Here is a 12,191-nt window from a genome sequence, read left to right on the forward strand (position 1 = left end):
GGTAATGTAGTTTACAGCTTAACGTCAACGCCATCACAAGTAGCGCTGCGGTATATTGATGTTTACTACATTTCCCATGAATGCTAGTAACAATCAGCGTATGCAGAAACGTCTGTGACGTATGGTTGTAGTCAACCAATCAGGCAAAGCCAAACAGCCAAGGAGCTAAAATGGAAATATTACCATCAAATTATTGTTACTTTTATAGACACCTGAGCAGAGATGAACCTCAAGAAATCTCAAATTTCAGGTCATTATAGATGTGAAGCCAGAGTTTATTTAGTATTATTTATTATGCTTTTAGGGACAGAAAAGACAAGCAGAAACATAACTGAAAGTGTGAAATTAAAAGTAATTCTTTGTAATGGGAACCAATAATCCTGCTTATGCACTCAAACTGTCATCAGCAGCAGTGCAGAGATCTCAGTCAGATAGATAGATAGATGTATGTGTGTTTAATTTATGAACTTTGGTCTACAAAAACCATCTTTTCTGTGATCTGCTGCCGTCTGATGTTCAGTTATACTGAGCCATGGGGTGGTCCGTCCAGGCAGGCAGCATGCAGAGTTTCTCTTCAGTTGCCGTTTCAATGGGCCAACCCCAGGCCTTAAAGAATCCAGCCAAGTTCATCCCCACAGTCTGAGAGAAGGTCTCGGCATAGAGGTTCATCTTTCCATCGTTGTCACTGGGGAAGGTGCTTATCTTGTGGTAGGCAGCAAACACCTTCTTAAAGGCATCCCAGCTAAACTTTTCCTGGAGCTGACATAGAGGCAGAGCATAAGGTGCACAAATGACCACTGTACAACAACATAGCTTATTAATATCTACATGCAGACGTGGTGTGACACAGAAATGGTGTCTTGTATTGTCTTCATATCCACTACTTGTCTCTCACCTGCATGTATGTCTCCAGGGCCACAAACACATGCCAGCTGCTGAGTTTCTTTCCTTCCTTAGCGTATTCTTCAGCACGAGCTTCCCTTTTTTCTGGGGCCATAATGGGGTCAGCCTGCATTAAAAAGTATTGCTCTCATCATGTTACAGTGCAGATCCTGAAGAAATAACATGATGAGATGAAATGACATTTCCATTTTTGATGAAACAATCTACTCCACCTTTGCTCTGTTGCTGCCCAGCACCTCTTCATGCACATACACTGACCACAGGTTGCATGTGCACTCTGTGGTGTTTGGAGGGAACTCCCAGCAGGCTCTCTGTTGGTTGTGTCCCAGTTCGTGGATGGGGCCCCAGAGGCCTACACTCCTGATATGGGCAACACTGACGAGCTCTGCTGCTGTGCACTTGTGTGCCATGATAGGATACCCTGCATGCATCCAACCTGGATGAGGTCAAATTGGATAAAGCTTTAAAGACACTTGTGCTGCATAAGTTAAATGTATGATGTATATTCACTCAGCCATTTGTGTCACAGCTACACACACTCACCATGAGAAATCTGCACATCAGTTACAAAGCGCTCTTTGCGGGGAAATTTATGTGGTATTGCAGCCAAGTCAGCGATTCCCCTCATCATGTCGTTCCAGAGAGACGCCAGCTCATCAGGGCGCTCCAGGTTCCGAACAACATCTGATGGTACAGTAAGGATGATGTTGTCGAACTCCAGCTCTGCCCAGGGTGAAGGAGCAGAGCGCAGCAACGACCAATCAGCTGCTGTTGTCACACCTGAAGAACACAAACCTGTATTTATTAACACAGTTCTCGCACTGCAAATGTTTTTATTCCCTTTTTTCTTTTTACGCTGTTCTTCGCCATTCCACCAGATGTCACTAGACTTTTTTTTTAACTTGTCTGACTCCCATATCCACCTGCCCTACATTAACCCTTTCTCATTCCTGCTCCTCCAACCCATTCACAAGCTATTGTCATCTTCCATGCCTGCTTGTAACTCTTTACCTTTGACATACTCACCAGATTTATAGTAAGGAGCAGGAACAGCCATCTGCACTACCACTTGTGTGTCCTTCACTTCAGTTTTAGGTGGAGCCACCAGATACAGGAGTCCCCCCCACAGGTTCCACACCTGCATCATCTCTGATGTTACAGGAAACCGCTCATGAACACACGGTGCTCTCTTCAGCACTGCCTCATGCAGTCGATCAGTCTGACAGCCAATCTGGATCTGAGGAGGTCATATGGAAGTCACAAGAGATATTTAATATCATGAAAAATAAATTTCAATTTTGTATTTACAGTACCTTGCCGTAAGTAAATTGTTTACCTGCCATCCCTTGTTGACAATTTTTGCTGGCATGGCCATGTAGGTCTTCATTCCAGGACAAAGATAGAGACCTGTACTGATCCACTCCTCCCCTTCTAACACACACAGAGGATCTTTGTATTATTACACTGATTATTATTGCCACAGTAAATGTTTCTGTGTATGCATCAAATAAACACGATCATTCCCAAAGTTCTGAAAAAAATCATTTACATATTGATACATTTACATGTCTGACCTGCTGTGTTTACATTGATCCTGATCCTGTTGTTATACACAACAGGCAGCAGTGGGTTGTCCTTGATGAGGTGGGGCAGGAGGGCATCAGGATCTGGGCAAACCTTGTACACCTCTGCCCCCACACTGAGCAGGAGGTGATCCCTGGGGCTCTTCACAGGGCAGCTGTCACTCACCTTGAAAATTCATTATAAATATTACATCACAGCCGAATTGCAACATGCGTGATATGTAGGAGTGTTGTTTTGGCCCTTTTCGCTGCCTTTTTGAGGTGATGTAATAGAGACATCCTTACCCATCCCTTCCTTAAGTTGGTGCTGTTGTGTGAACATCAGGATTTAATATACATTACTGTCTTTGAAACATATTTCGAGAAGATATTAGAGAAGATTGAAGCAAGGCGTCTTGCTTCAATCTTCTCTACGTATGATGACCTGGATGACTGAGAATCTTCATCAACATTCTTCATTACCTTTAAGTGCTTGTAGTGTGTTATATGAAGTGAACTGTTCGCTGCCTACCTGTGGCATACCAGACTTCTTTAAGATGCTGGTGAGAGTGGACACCACCTGTGTATAGGCGGGGCAGTTATGAGCTTTCATGTGCAAGTAATTGGTGCAGTCTCCACCCAGTTTTTTCAGGCATTCTTCTTCGTGCTCTGTTAATTCCTCTCCCTCAGACACGTGACCAGCAAAGCGGTGTAAAAGGTGACGGAAGTGGTATGTATCTTTGATGGCCTGGCTTGGCACAGGGGCCTTGTAGGAACCTTCGCCGATTATTTTTCCCAGCAGACTAAGGCCCATTTTGTTCAGGATCTTGTTCCCTGGAAGACAAATTCATCTTTATCGCTGTGCTGTACATATATGTAAACACAAATCCAGTGTTGACATTCCGCATCATTTGTAAGTGTAGGCAGGTCTTGTACTCTATTGTCTTCTGTCTTTACATTTGCCATCACATCTCATCTATCTTGTCTGCCTGCGTTCCTGCAGGTTTTCAGTCCCATTGTTTTCAGGGCAGTGGCCATCTTACTTTTTTCAGATGTTCTGTAGATAAATTCTACTGTGTGTTTGCTTCTGGATTTCTGCAGTCCATTCTGACCCTCATAGACTGAAATGGAACCCTAAGATGTCAATAGGTCCTGACTGCTATGGTAAGGGGCTTTCAGATGTTGCATACAATCCCACATGAACTCTGCTCAAACAATATCTCTCTGTCGTGTGTTTGTTTTGGCTGTAATTCTGAACCTTTCTGTTCTCTGTTTTTGCACTAAGGAAATGTCATTTCCTTAGTGCTATCATAGCCAAATAAATATTGACATACCTGAGAAATCAGTCATTGGATTTTGCCCGTGGTGTGTCTGTGCCCAGTACCAGGCATGTCCACCTATCAGCAGGCCTCCTCCCTCTGCTACAAACTCTTGGATTTCCTGCACATGTTCATCGCTGTATGCCGTACACACAAACACACTCAGGTCTTTCCTGATCTTTGTCTTCTCACAATTGAAGCCTGACTGTCTGAAGAGGTTAAAGGCGTCATCCAGATCTGGGACCACACCAACGACCCCATTCCGACCTTCATCCAACCAGTAAAGGGCATTGTTCCAAACTGGAGCCAGTGTCTGTAATAAAGGTTAGTATCCAAGTAAGAAACAATATTTGGCTTCTCAAGCACATGTTTATCTGCTGCTGTTATACGGTATGTAGTGGTCCAATGCAGCTCCATGACCCTACCTCTCGTCTCAGAAGTCCTTCATGTGTGATGACAATGACCCGTCCCTGTCCATAGTAGGCTCCTGCCAGGAATGCGTGTCCATCTTCAGTTGTACCGATGGGAAAAGCTAGAGGGCCGTGGACCAGAACCTCAGAGGCTAGGACCCCATTCAGGAGATCAAACTCTGAAATCCCTTGAAGTAAGAACTCTAAGTCATCCTCAAAATCTTTACCTATTCTGTGGGAAAGGGGGAAGAAGAGAGCTAAAGACAGATACACTGGACAGATTTATTCACCCTGAAATTCCCTGCCAATTCTGGATTTAAAAAACAAAAACTGAGGTATGAGCATAGCTAAAATAGGATATGTATTGAATAGACTGTACCAATCTCTGTTTAACTAGGTAGTTTGCATGTTTCCTCATGAGACTCTCTAATAAATTCAGAATTAGATTTTTTTAGTGTAAACTCAAACCAAAATCCATTTGAATGTATATAAATGCACTCACACCATAGCCATCCAGGAGGATGGGATCTTAGGGTACACAGGCAGGTTCTCGACCTCACCCTGACGTTTAGAGAAGTAGATTCCTGCAACACCACACACTTTATTTCCATCAAACCGAAGCAGTGGATTATCCTTAGGGTAGCATTCAGCCCAGCTCCATGCCTGGCCTGCGATCAGCACTCCTCCTCCTGCTTTCATAAAAGCCACCAGCTCCTTGTGGTCAGCACCCACGCTGTAGGCGTCTGTCACATACACACCAATCCTCATATGGGGGCTAAAGGCACCCACAACCTCTGCTTGGAAGCAGGAGGTACTGAGATTAGTAACTACATCCTTGACATTGTTGTGCACCCCTACAGAGAGGTTGTCAGATCCATCGCCTCTCAGCCAGGTCAAAGCATTCTCCACCAGAGCAGGAAAGGCCTTCAAGTAGCCTTCATGACCCAAGACCATGATCCTACCATGGCCGTACAGAGAGGCAGCCATCAGGACCTGTCCTCGGCTGTTCATTGCTAAAGGGAAGGCATGGTCTCCAATCAGCACCAGGTCACTGGGAATATACGGACCTTGAAGGTCCAGCTCTGTCAGGCCCCTCATTAGAGACATGTAGGCCCCTTCATAGTGGTTTAGATAGTGCTGATTGGCCATGATGGGTAAAAATCAGTGTTCTGAAGAAGGTGCTGGGTTTGGATGGGTAAATGTCGTGTCCGTCTGACTGTCCTGTGAAAATATATAAAGAGAACTGACTGATTAAAACAAAATAAACACATTAAACTACTACTGACGCCTTTTCGTTTTATGTCACAAAGTTATTAGTAACAGCACAGAATATATAGTAACAGAATACGGATGAACCAAAATTGCTGATATTCATCACAAATATTAACATGAAGCAGAAAGTTTTATTTTTACCTTAAAGTTGACCTGAAAGAACAGCAGGGACTGTCTCGGTGAAAGGGCTGAAAGACGCAGAGGAGCTCCGTGACTGCACCTGGTGAGATTAGAGTGAACACGTCAGAGGACAGAACGGACCTGAAATCCTGTCTGTTGTCACTGTTGTTGTTGTTGTATTTGTTTAGCATTTGATTAGTTAACACGAGGGCCGAGACAGAGACACACCCTGGCTGCCATTATGTAAGAAACCTGTCCATCCAGTTTGCAAAGATCAGTATTTGGGTGCTGAGCCTGTCTAGTAACAAATAGCAATGACACTTTGTTGTGTTCATCTCTGGAAGAAACAATTTCAGTTCCTGAAAACATAAATAATTGTCCTTAAAACATTCACATTCAGTGTTAACATTGAACTGCTTCCTCCATCAGTTTTCTCTCTATAAAAAAGCCACAGAGGTAAAGGAAATGTTTATTGGTGTTATTTTCATTGACAGAAATTAAATATCTGTGTAATGACAGTGCAGAGATATGTGTACTTTTTATACTATACAGCAAATGCTTATAACTCACAGCTCCAAGAGCATTCCTGTTATTACGACCCTAACAAACCCCCTTTGACTTTTAGTGAAGGGTAAATGCTCTGTACTTATATAGTGCTTTTCTACCTACTTGGGTACTCAAAGTCCTTTACACTACACCCCACACAAGCACACACACACATTCACACACCAGTGGTGCAACCACTGAGAGCAACTTAGGGTTAAGTATGTGTTGCTACAGTCTTGTTACAACCACTCTACTACCTGAGCCACCCTGTGAGAGATTGCAACTAAGTACTAGGAAGCAGGATAAACTGAGAAGCTGAGAATTCAAAGTGACTTCATATGCAACCTGACAGCAGCAGAATGACTCCTCAATAAAAATCAAATATAATAATAAAACAAAAAGATACACACTAATAACAATAATCTTAAAAACAAAGACCAGATTCAGTTCAGTTATACTGAGCCATGGGGTGGTCCGTCCAGGCAGGCAGCTTGGAGAGTTTCTCTTCAGTTGCTGTTTCAATGGGCCAACCCCAGGCCTTAAAGAATCCAGCCAAGTTCATCCCCACAGTCTGAGAGAAAGTCTCGGCATACAGGTTCATCTTTCCTTTGTTGTCACTGGGGGAGTTGCTCATCTTGTGGTAGGCAGCAAACACCTTCTTAAAGGCATCCCAGCCAAACTTTTCCTGGAGCTGACATGAAAGCAGACAGAGGGAAGTGTGACAAACATAAATGGTTCAATATATACGAATTTCACGAAAAAGAATTGTTGCCCTAAATGATGACTCCGGTGTGGCCCTATCACAGATTCACCAAAAAAAAGTGATTTTCTCACCTGCATGTACGTCTCCAGAGCCACCCACATAGACCAACTGTTGAGGTTCTTGCCCCCCTTAGCGTACTTCTCTGCTCTACTTTTTCGCTCCACCAAAGTCATGGCTGGATGAGCCTACATCGAACAGGACAGTGAAAAGTTTTATATTTTATGACGTATGATAAAAGAGGAGTTTTATTTAACTTTGAAAAGATAAAAAGTACGACCTTTGCTCTGTTGATGCCCAGCACCTCTTCATGCACATACACTGACCACAGGTTGCATGTGCACTCTGTGGTGTGCGAAGGGAACTCCCAGCAGGCTCTCTGTTGGTTGTGTCCCAGTTCGTGGATGGGGCCCCAGAGGCCTTCAGTCTTGGCATGGGCAATACTGACGAGCTCTGCTGCTGAAGCCTTGTGTGCCATGATAGGATACCCTGCGTGCATCCAACCTGGACAGAAAAAACAGTAGCCTGACAACAGTGTTGGTATTTATAGAGCTGTATTGTGCTAGCATATCCAATCAGAGCAATGCTAGAGTCACGCGCACACTTACTACTATACTGGGTTTCTCAGGGTTTATTGTCTTTGTGTTGTAAGCAACAACAACAAAACAGCACATGAAAGTCAATCAAATACACTCACCACAAGAAATCTGCACATCAGTTACAAAGCGCTCTTTGCGGGGAAATTTATGTGGTATGACGGCCAAGTCAGCGACGCCCTTCATGATGTCATTCCAGAGAGACGCCAGCTCATCAGGGCGCTCCAGGTTCCGAACAACATCTGATGGTACAGTGAGGATGATGTTGTCGAACTCCAGCTCTGCCCAGGGTGAAGGAGCAGAGCGCAGCAACGACCAATCAGCTGCTGTTGTCACACCTGAAAAGAACAAATAGAGCGACAGTTAACAGCTTTAAATGTACAATGAAACACTGGTGCAAGTGATATGAAGCCATTCTACAAAAGGAGTCCTGGTTTTAAAGGTTTATACAAAGTCATATAATGCTGTGTAAGGCCAGTAAACACAATCTGAAGTATAAAATTGTGGCAGTGCATACTGTTGTGCAGTTACATCAGTAACTTTTCTCCAACTAAACTGAATTATTTCACTTAATTTGTTATGGACAACATCTGAACTCAGGGGAAATGCAAGGAAATTACCATAATTATCTACTGACAAAAAAAAACAAATCACCAAACATGATTGTCAAACCCATAAATACACAGACAGACATTTATTGCTACTCACCAGATTTATAGTAAGGAGCAGGAACAGCCATCTGCACTGTAACCTCCACTTCCTTCACTTGGGTTTTAGGAGGAACCACCAGATACAGGAGTCCCCCCCACAGGTTCCACACCTGCATCATCTCTGATGTTATAGGAAACCGCTCATGAACACACGGTGCTCTCTTCAGCTCGTCGGCATCCAGTCGATCAGTTTGACAGCCGATCTGAATCTGAGGAAGTCACAGAATATGTCAGTGTTTTATAAGTATAATTTAAAGAGGAGGACGCAAGGCTTCATTACTGCTAATGGGTGTAATATTATCAGACACTATCAAGGAAAATAATGATTTGATTTTGCATACAGTACCTGCCATCCCTTGTTGACAATCTTTGCTGGCATGGCCATGTAGGTCTTCATACCAGGACAAAGATAGAGACCTGTACTGAGCCACTCCTCCCCTAACACACATAGCATGTCAAAGGTCAGTGACATTTACTTGTATCAAATCTACATTCATCATCATGTACTCACTAATATAAAAATCATGAATCTGTCTACAACAGTGACACTTGACCTGCTGTGTTTACATTGATCCTGATCCTGTTGTTATACACAACAGGCAGCAGTGGGTTGTCCTTGATGAGGTAGGGCAGGAGGGCATCAGGATCTGGGCAAACCTTGTACACCTCTGTCCCCACACTGAGCAGGAGGTGATCCCTGGGGCTCTTCACAGGGCAGCTGTCACTCACCTTGAAAAAGAAAAAAATTGCTTTGATTGGTTGATAACATATAATAACCAACAGGTATGAAGTACAGTGTCACAAAAAATGTCTATCTGTGTTTCCTGCTGACCTGCGGCATTTCCGACTTCTTTATGATGTTAGTGAGGGTGGAGACCACCTGTGTGTAGGAGGAGCAGTCATGCGCCTTCATGTGCAAGTAGGTGGCACAGTCTTTACCCAGCTTTTTAAGACATTCCTTCTCATGCTCGCTAAGCTCTTCACCTGCAGTCACATGGCCAGCAAAGCGACGCAGAAGGTGGCGGAAGTGGTAGGTATCTTTGATAGCCTGGCTGGGCACAGGAGCCTTGTATAAACCATTTTCAATGGTAGCTGGCATTAGGCTCAATCCCATTTTGTTCAGGATCTTGTTCCCTGCAAGATATTGTAGCACAGTTGTGTTGTAATGTTGATAATAGGGATTGTTTACAGAGGTGCCCAACCCCACAGTCGTCCTTCTCATATAGCACACGTATGCATATTAATAATACATAGGGTTTTGTTCCATAGTAAAATGGATTTTCTTCTGTTGCAATTCCCCACTTGCCCTCTTGGTGTCATCATTACCTGGTTTTTCTAAACAGTCAAATGATTGAATCCTGATAGCAATATCAGAAGACCAGAGCCTCAGTGTATTATCTTACCTGAGAAGTCTGTTAAAGGGTTTTGCCCGTGGTGTGTCTGTGCCCAGTACCAGGCATGTCCACCAATCAGCAGGCCTCCTCCCTCTGCTACAAACTCTTGGATCTCATCTGCATATTTGTCACTGTACGCTGTACACACGAACACACTCAGGTCTTTCTTGAAGTCTGTCTTCTTACACTTAAACCCCAACTTGCTGAGATTTTTGAAGGCACTATCCAGTACCACACCAACTTCCCCGTTGCGACCTTCATCCAGCCAGTGAAGAGCATTGTTCCACATGGGAGCCAGTTTCTGTGACACAAGCACTTATGGTAAGAAAGGTAGTCACTTAATAATCACATTTTAAAATGTGTGGCAAATCAGCAAACACTTAATCTTCAAGGACTGCTGCTTAAAGTCTAAAACCAATCTAATTTTACCTCATTTCCCAAAAGTCCTTCATGTGTAACCACAATGACTCGGCCCTGTCCATAGTAGGCTCCTGCCAGGAACGCTCGTCCATCATCTGTAGTACCAATGGGAAAAGCAAGAGGGCTGTGGACCAGAACCTCAGAAGCTATTAGGTTACCCCGGATGTCAAACTCTGCAATCCCCTGAAGTAAGAACTCTAAATCATCCTCGAAATCTTTACCTATTCTGTAAAGAAAAAAAGGGAGAACATTTCTATCTATCATTGTTTTACTTTAAGAAGTGCAGACAGTGGAGCTACTTAGTTATTAGTCTAAACCAAATAATTAAACTATTAATAAGTGTTTAAAATCGTATCTATAGTAAAGTGTGCATAATTGGGAAAACACACTCACACCACAGCCATCAAGGAGGATGGGATCTGGGGGTAGATAGGTATATTCTCCGCCTCACCGTAATGCTCAGAGAAGTAGATCCCCGCAACACCAGACACTTTATTACCATCAAACTGAAGCAGAGTGTTCTCCTTGGGGTGATCTGCAGCCCAGCTCCATGCCTGGCCTGCGATCAGCACTCCTCCTCCTGCTTTCATAAAAGCCACCAGCTCCTTCTGGTCAGCACCCACACTGTAGGCGTCTGTCACATACACACCAATCCTCATATGGGGGCTAAAGGCACCCACAACCTCTGCTTGGAAGCAGGACGTACTGAGATTAGTAACTACATCCTTGACATTGTTGTGCACCCCTACAGAGGGGTTGTCAGATCCATCTCCTCTCAGCCAGGTCAAAGCATTCTCCACCAGAGCAGGAAAGGCCTTCAAGTAGCCTTCATGACCCAAGACCACGATCCTACCATGGCCGTACAGAGAGGCCGCCATCAGGACCTGTCCTCGGCTGTTCATTGCTAAAGGGAAGGCATGGTCTCCAATCAGCACCAGGTCACTGGGAACACAGGGGCCCCGCAGATCCAGCTCCCTGAACCCCCTCATCAGTGACACGTAGGCCTCTTCGTGTTGGTTTTGGATGGGCTGGTTGGACATGGCGAGAGGTATGTACACTTGGCAGAGTCTACTTAGTTACCAGGGCGAACAGTTGTTGTTAGGTGTCGGCTATGTCAGCCAGGCTGTCCTGTGAGAACGGACACATTATCAAAACAACGAAATATGTGCAAGTAGCAGAGAGGAAAAGTTAAGCTGTGCCGCTAATGCTCAGTTTACAGGTCCTATTACACTACTTTAAATATAAGAGTTTTTGTTTACCTGAAGGTTAGGTTATCTTCCTGATAGCAGACTGTCTTTAGAGTGTGACACAAAGGTTTTATAGCTGGATATGCACCATGAACCCGAGCTGACAGGACAGGAGACAAGATTTAATGAGGGTTGGACCCCTTCCAACCCTCATTAAATCTTGTCTCCTGTCCTGTGACTATTTCTGGGAAAATTACAACAAGAGGAGGGAGGAGGGAAGGCAACATTGTGACATGCTCTTAATGATAGTCAAAATAAATATCAGTGGATGTTGTACAGAAAACAACAACAACACCTCTTAGCACAGCACATTCTTAGAATACTTATGTGGTTACATGTGGTTTTGGGGACAGATGCACCCTAAATAACAAGCTCATCAGGTATGAAGACAGCTTTAGACCTGACAGCATTATTTTGCAATTAGCAAAGATCAAGTGTATTATTTTTAACACCTAGATTCATGAATAACGAAGCTCAGAAGTCTATATTATTGCTGAAAACACGTACTGTATACTTCATCTGAGCAAGTTACGTAAACGTCGATACTTCATATTATGAAAGATGTAAGGCATTACTCCGTGTGAGCGGATGAGCATTAATTTAAGCCCATAAGCTTAAAGTAATCATTTACCTACTTGAGCATTGAATGTGATCATCTGACTGGGCGGAGGACCTCAAAGCCCAAAATGTGACTCATCGGCACTTTTGCGTTGTTAGCCAAACCCCAAACACATCAATGTACAGGAAATGACAACTTAATACAAAAAGGATAACGATGTAAGCTAACTTACGAGTACTTTACCACTCCATCTTCTTTTAAAATAAACGACACAGCCATCAATAGACGTCTCATCAAGTGAAGTCACAGCGGAACCTTGGCGGAGGACACGTTTCTAAACGAACATATCTTTCCATCGGACAGCGGGTACGCT

At 43.8% G+C, this 12,191-nt stretch overlaps 2 protein-coding genes across 8 annotated transcripts; both read right to left on the minus strand.

The window, feature by feature from the left end:
• Positions 1–274: 274 nt before the first annotated feature.
• Positions 275–5,692, minus strand: LOC114444715 (TRPM8 channel-associated factor homolog). 4 transcript variants are annotated; one of them, XM_028419477.1, is made up of 12 exons: positions 5,608–5,692; positions 4,697–5,415; positions 4,210–4,426; positions 3,800–4,097; positions 2,998–3,299; positions 2,478–2,652; positions 2,240–2,331; positions 1,930–2,140; positions 1,447–1,683; positions 1,116–1,339; positions 896–1,009; positions 275–759 (listed from the first exon to the last, which is right to left on the minus strand). In XM_028419477.1, exons 2-12 carry the CDS (start codon positions 5,341–5,343, stop codon positions 517–519), a joined length of 2,760 nt encoding a protein of 919 aa, XP_028275278.1. In that variant the 5' UTR covers positions 5,344–5,415; positions 5,608–5,692; the 3' UTR covers positions 275–516. The 4 variants fall into 4 exon arrangements, with proteins under 4 accessions (XP_028275278.1, XP_028275275.1, XP_028275276.1 ...); XM_028419474.1 differs by having other exon boundaries at positions 2,240–2,334; XM_028419475.1 differs by lacking the exon at positions 5,608–5,692 and having other exon boundaries at positions 2,240–2,334; positions 4,697–5,592.
• Positions 5,693–6,042: 350 nt separating this feature from the next.
• LOC114444716 (TRPM8 channel-associated factor homolog) lies at positions 6,043–12,159 on the minus strand. Of its 4 annotated transcripts, XM_028419480.1 has the most exons (13): positions 12,051–12,128; positions 11,272–11,359; positions 10,406–11,140; positions 10,022–10,238; positions 9,602–9,893; positions 9,031–9,332; positions 8,753–8,927; positions 8,545–8,636; positions 8,197–8,407; positions 7,590–7,826; positions 7,173–7,396; positions 6,967–7,080; positions 6,043–6,823 (listed from the first exon to the last, which is right to left on the minus strand). In XM_028419480.1, the coding sequence occupies exons 3-13, from the start codon at positions 11,050–11,052 to the stop codon at positions 6,581–6,583; spliced, it is 2,754 nt and encodes a 917-aa protein (XP_028275281.1). In that variant the 5' UTR covers positions 11,053–11,140; positions 11,272–11,359; positions 12,051–12,128; the 3' UTR covers positions 6,043–6,580. The 4 variants fall into 4 exon arrangements, with proteins under 4 accessions (XP_028275281.1, XP_028275280.1, XP_028275283.1 ...); XM_028419479.1 differs by lacking the exon at positions 11,272–11,359 and having other exon boundaries at positions 12,051–12,159; XM_028419482.1 differs by lacking the exons at positions 11,272–11,359; positions 12,051–12,128 and adding an exon at positions 11,891–11,932.
• Between the last annotated feature and the right edge of the window lie 32 nt (positions 12,160–12,191).

The sequence above is a fragment of the Parambassis ranga genome, chromosome 13 (assembly GCF_900634625.1).
Source record: "Parambassis ranga chromosome 13, fParRan2.1, whole genome shotgun sequence".
NCBI classification, from domain to species: domain Eukaryota; kingdom Metazoa; phylum Chordata; class Actinopteri; family Ambassidae; genus Parambassis; species Parambassis ranga.

Bases quoted from the DNA above. Each gene is read 5' to 3' on its own strand.
- LOC114444715 (XM_028419474.1), bottom strand. From the start codon at position 5,343: ATGGCCAATCAGCACTATCTAAACCACTATGAAGGGGCCTACATGTCT. The intron at 2,335-2,477 runs GTCAGACATGTA...TGTGTGTGTTAG, and splicing joins GATCAATGTAAACACAGCAG to AAGGGGAGGAGTGGATCAGT. The intron at 760-895 runs GTGAGAGACAAG...CCTCTATGTCAG, and splicing joins CCCTGGAGACATACATGCAG to CTCCAGGAAAAGTTTAGCTG.
- LOC114444716 (XM_028419479.1), bottom strand. From the start codon at position 11,052: ATGTCCAACCAGCCCATCCAAAACCAACACGAAGAGGCCTACGTGTCA. The intron at 8,408-8,544 runs GTACTGTATGCA...TGACTTCCTCAG, and splicing joins TTGTCAACAAGGGATGGCAG to ATTCAGATCGGCTGTCAAAC. The intron at 6,824-6,966 runs GTGAGAAAATCA...CTTTCATGTCAG, and splicing joins CTCTGGAGACGTACATGCAG to CTCCAGGAAAAGTTTGGCTG.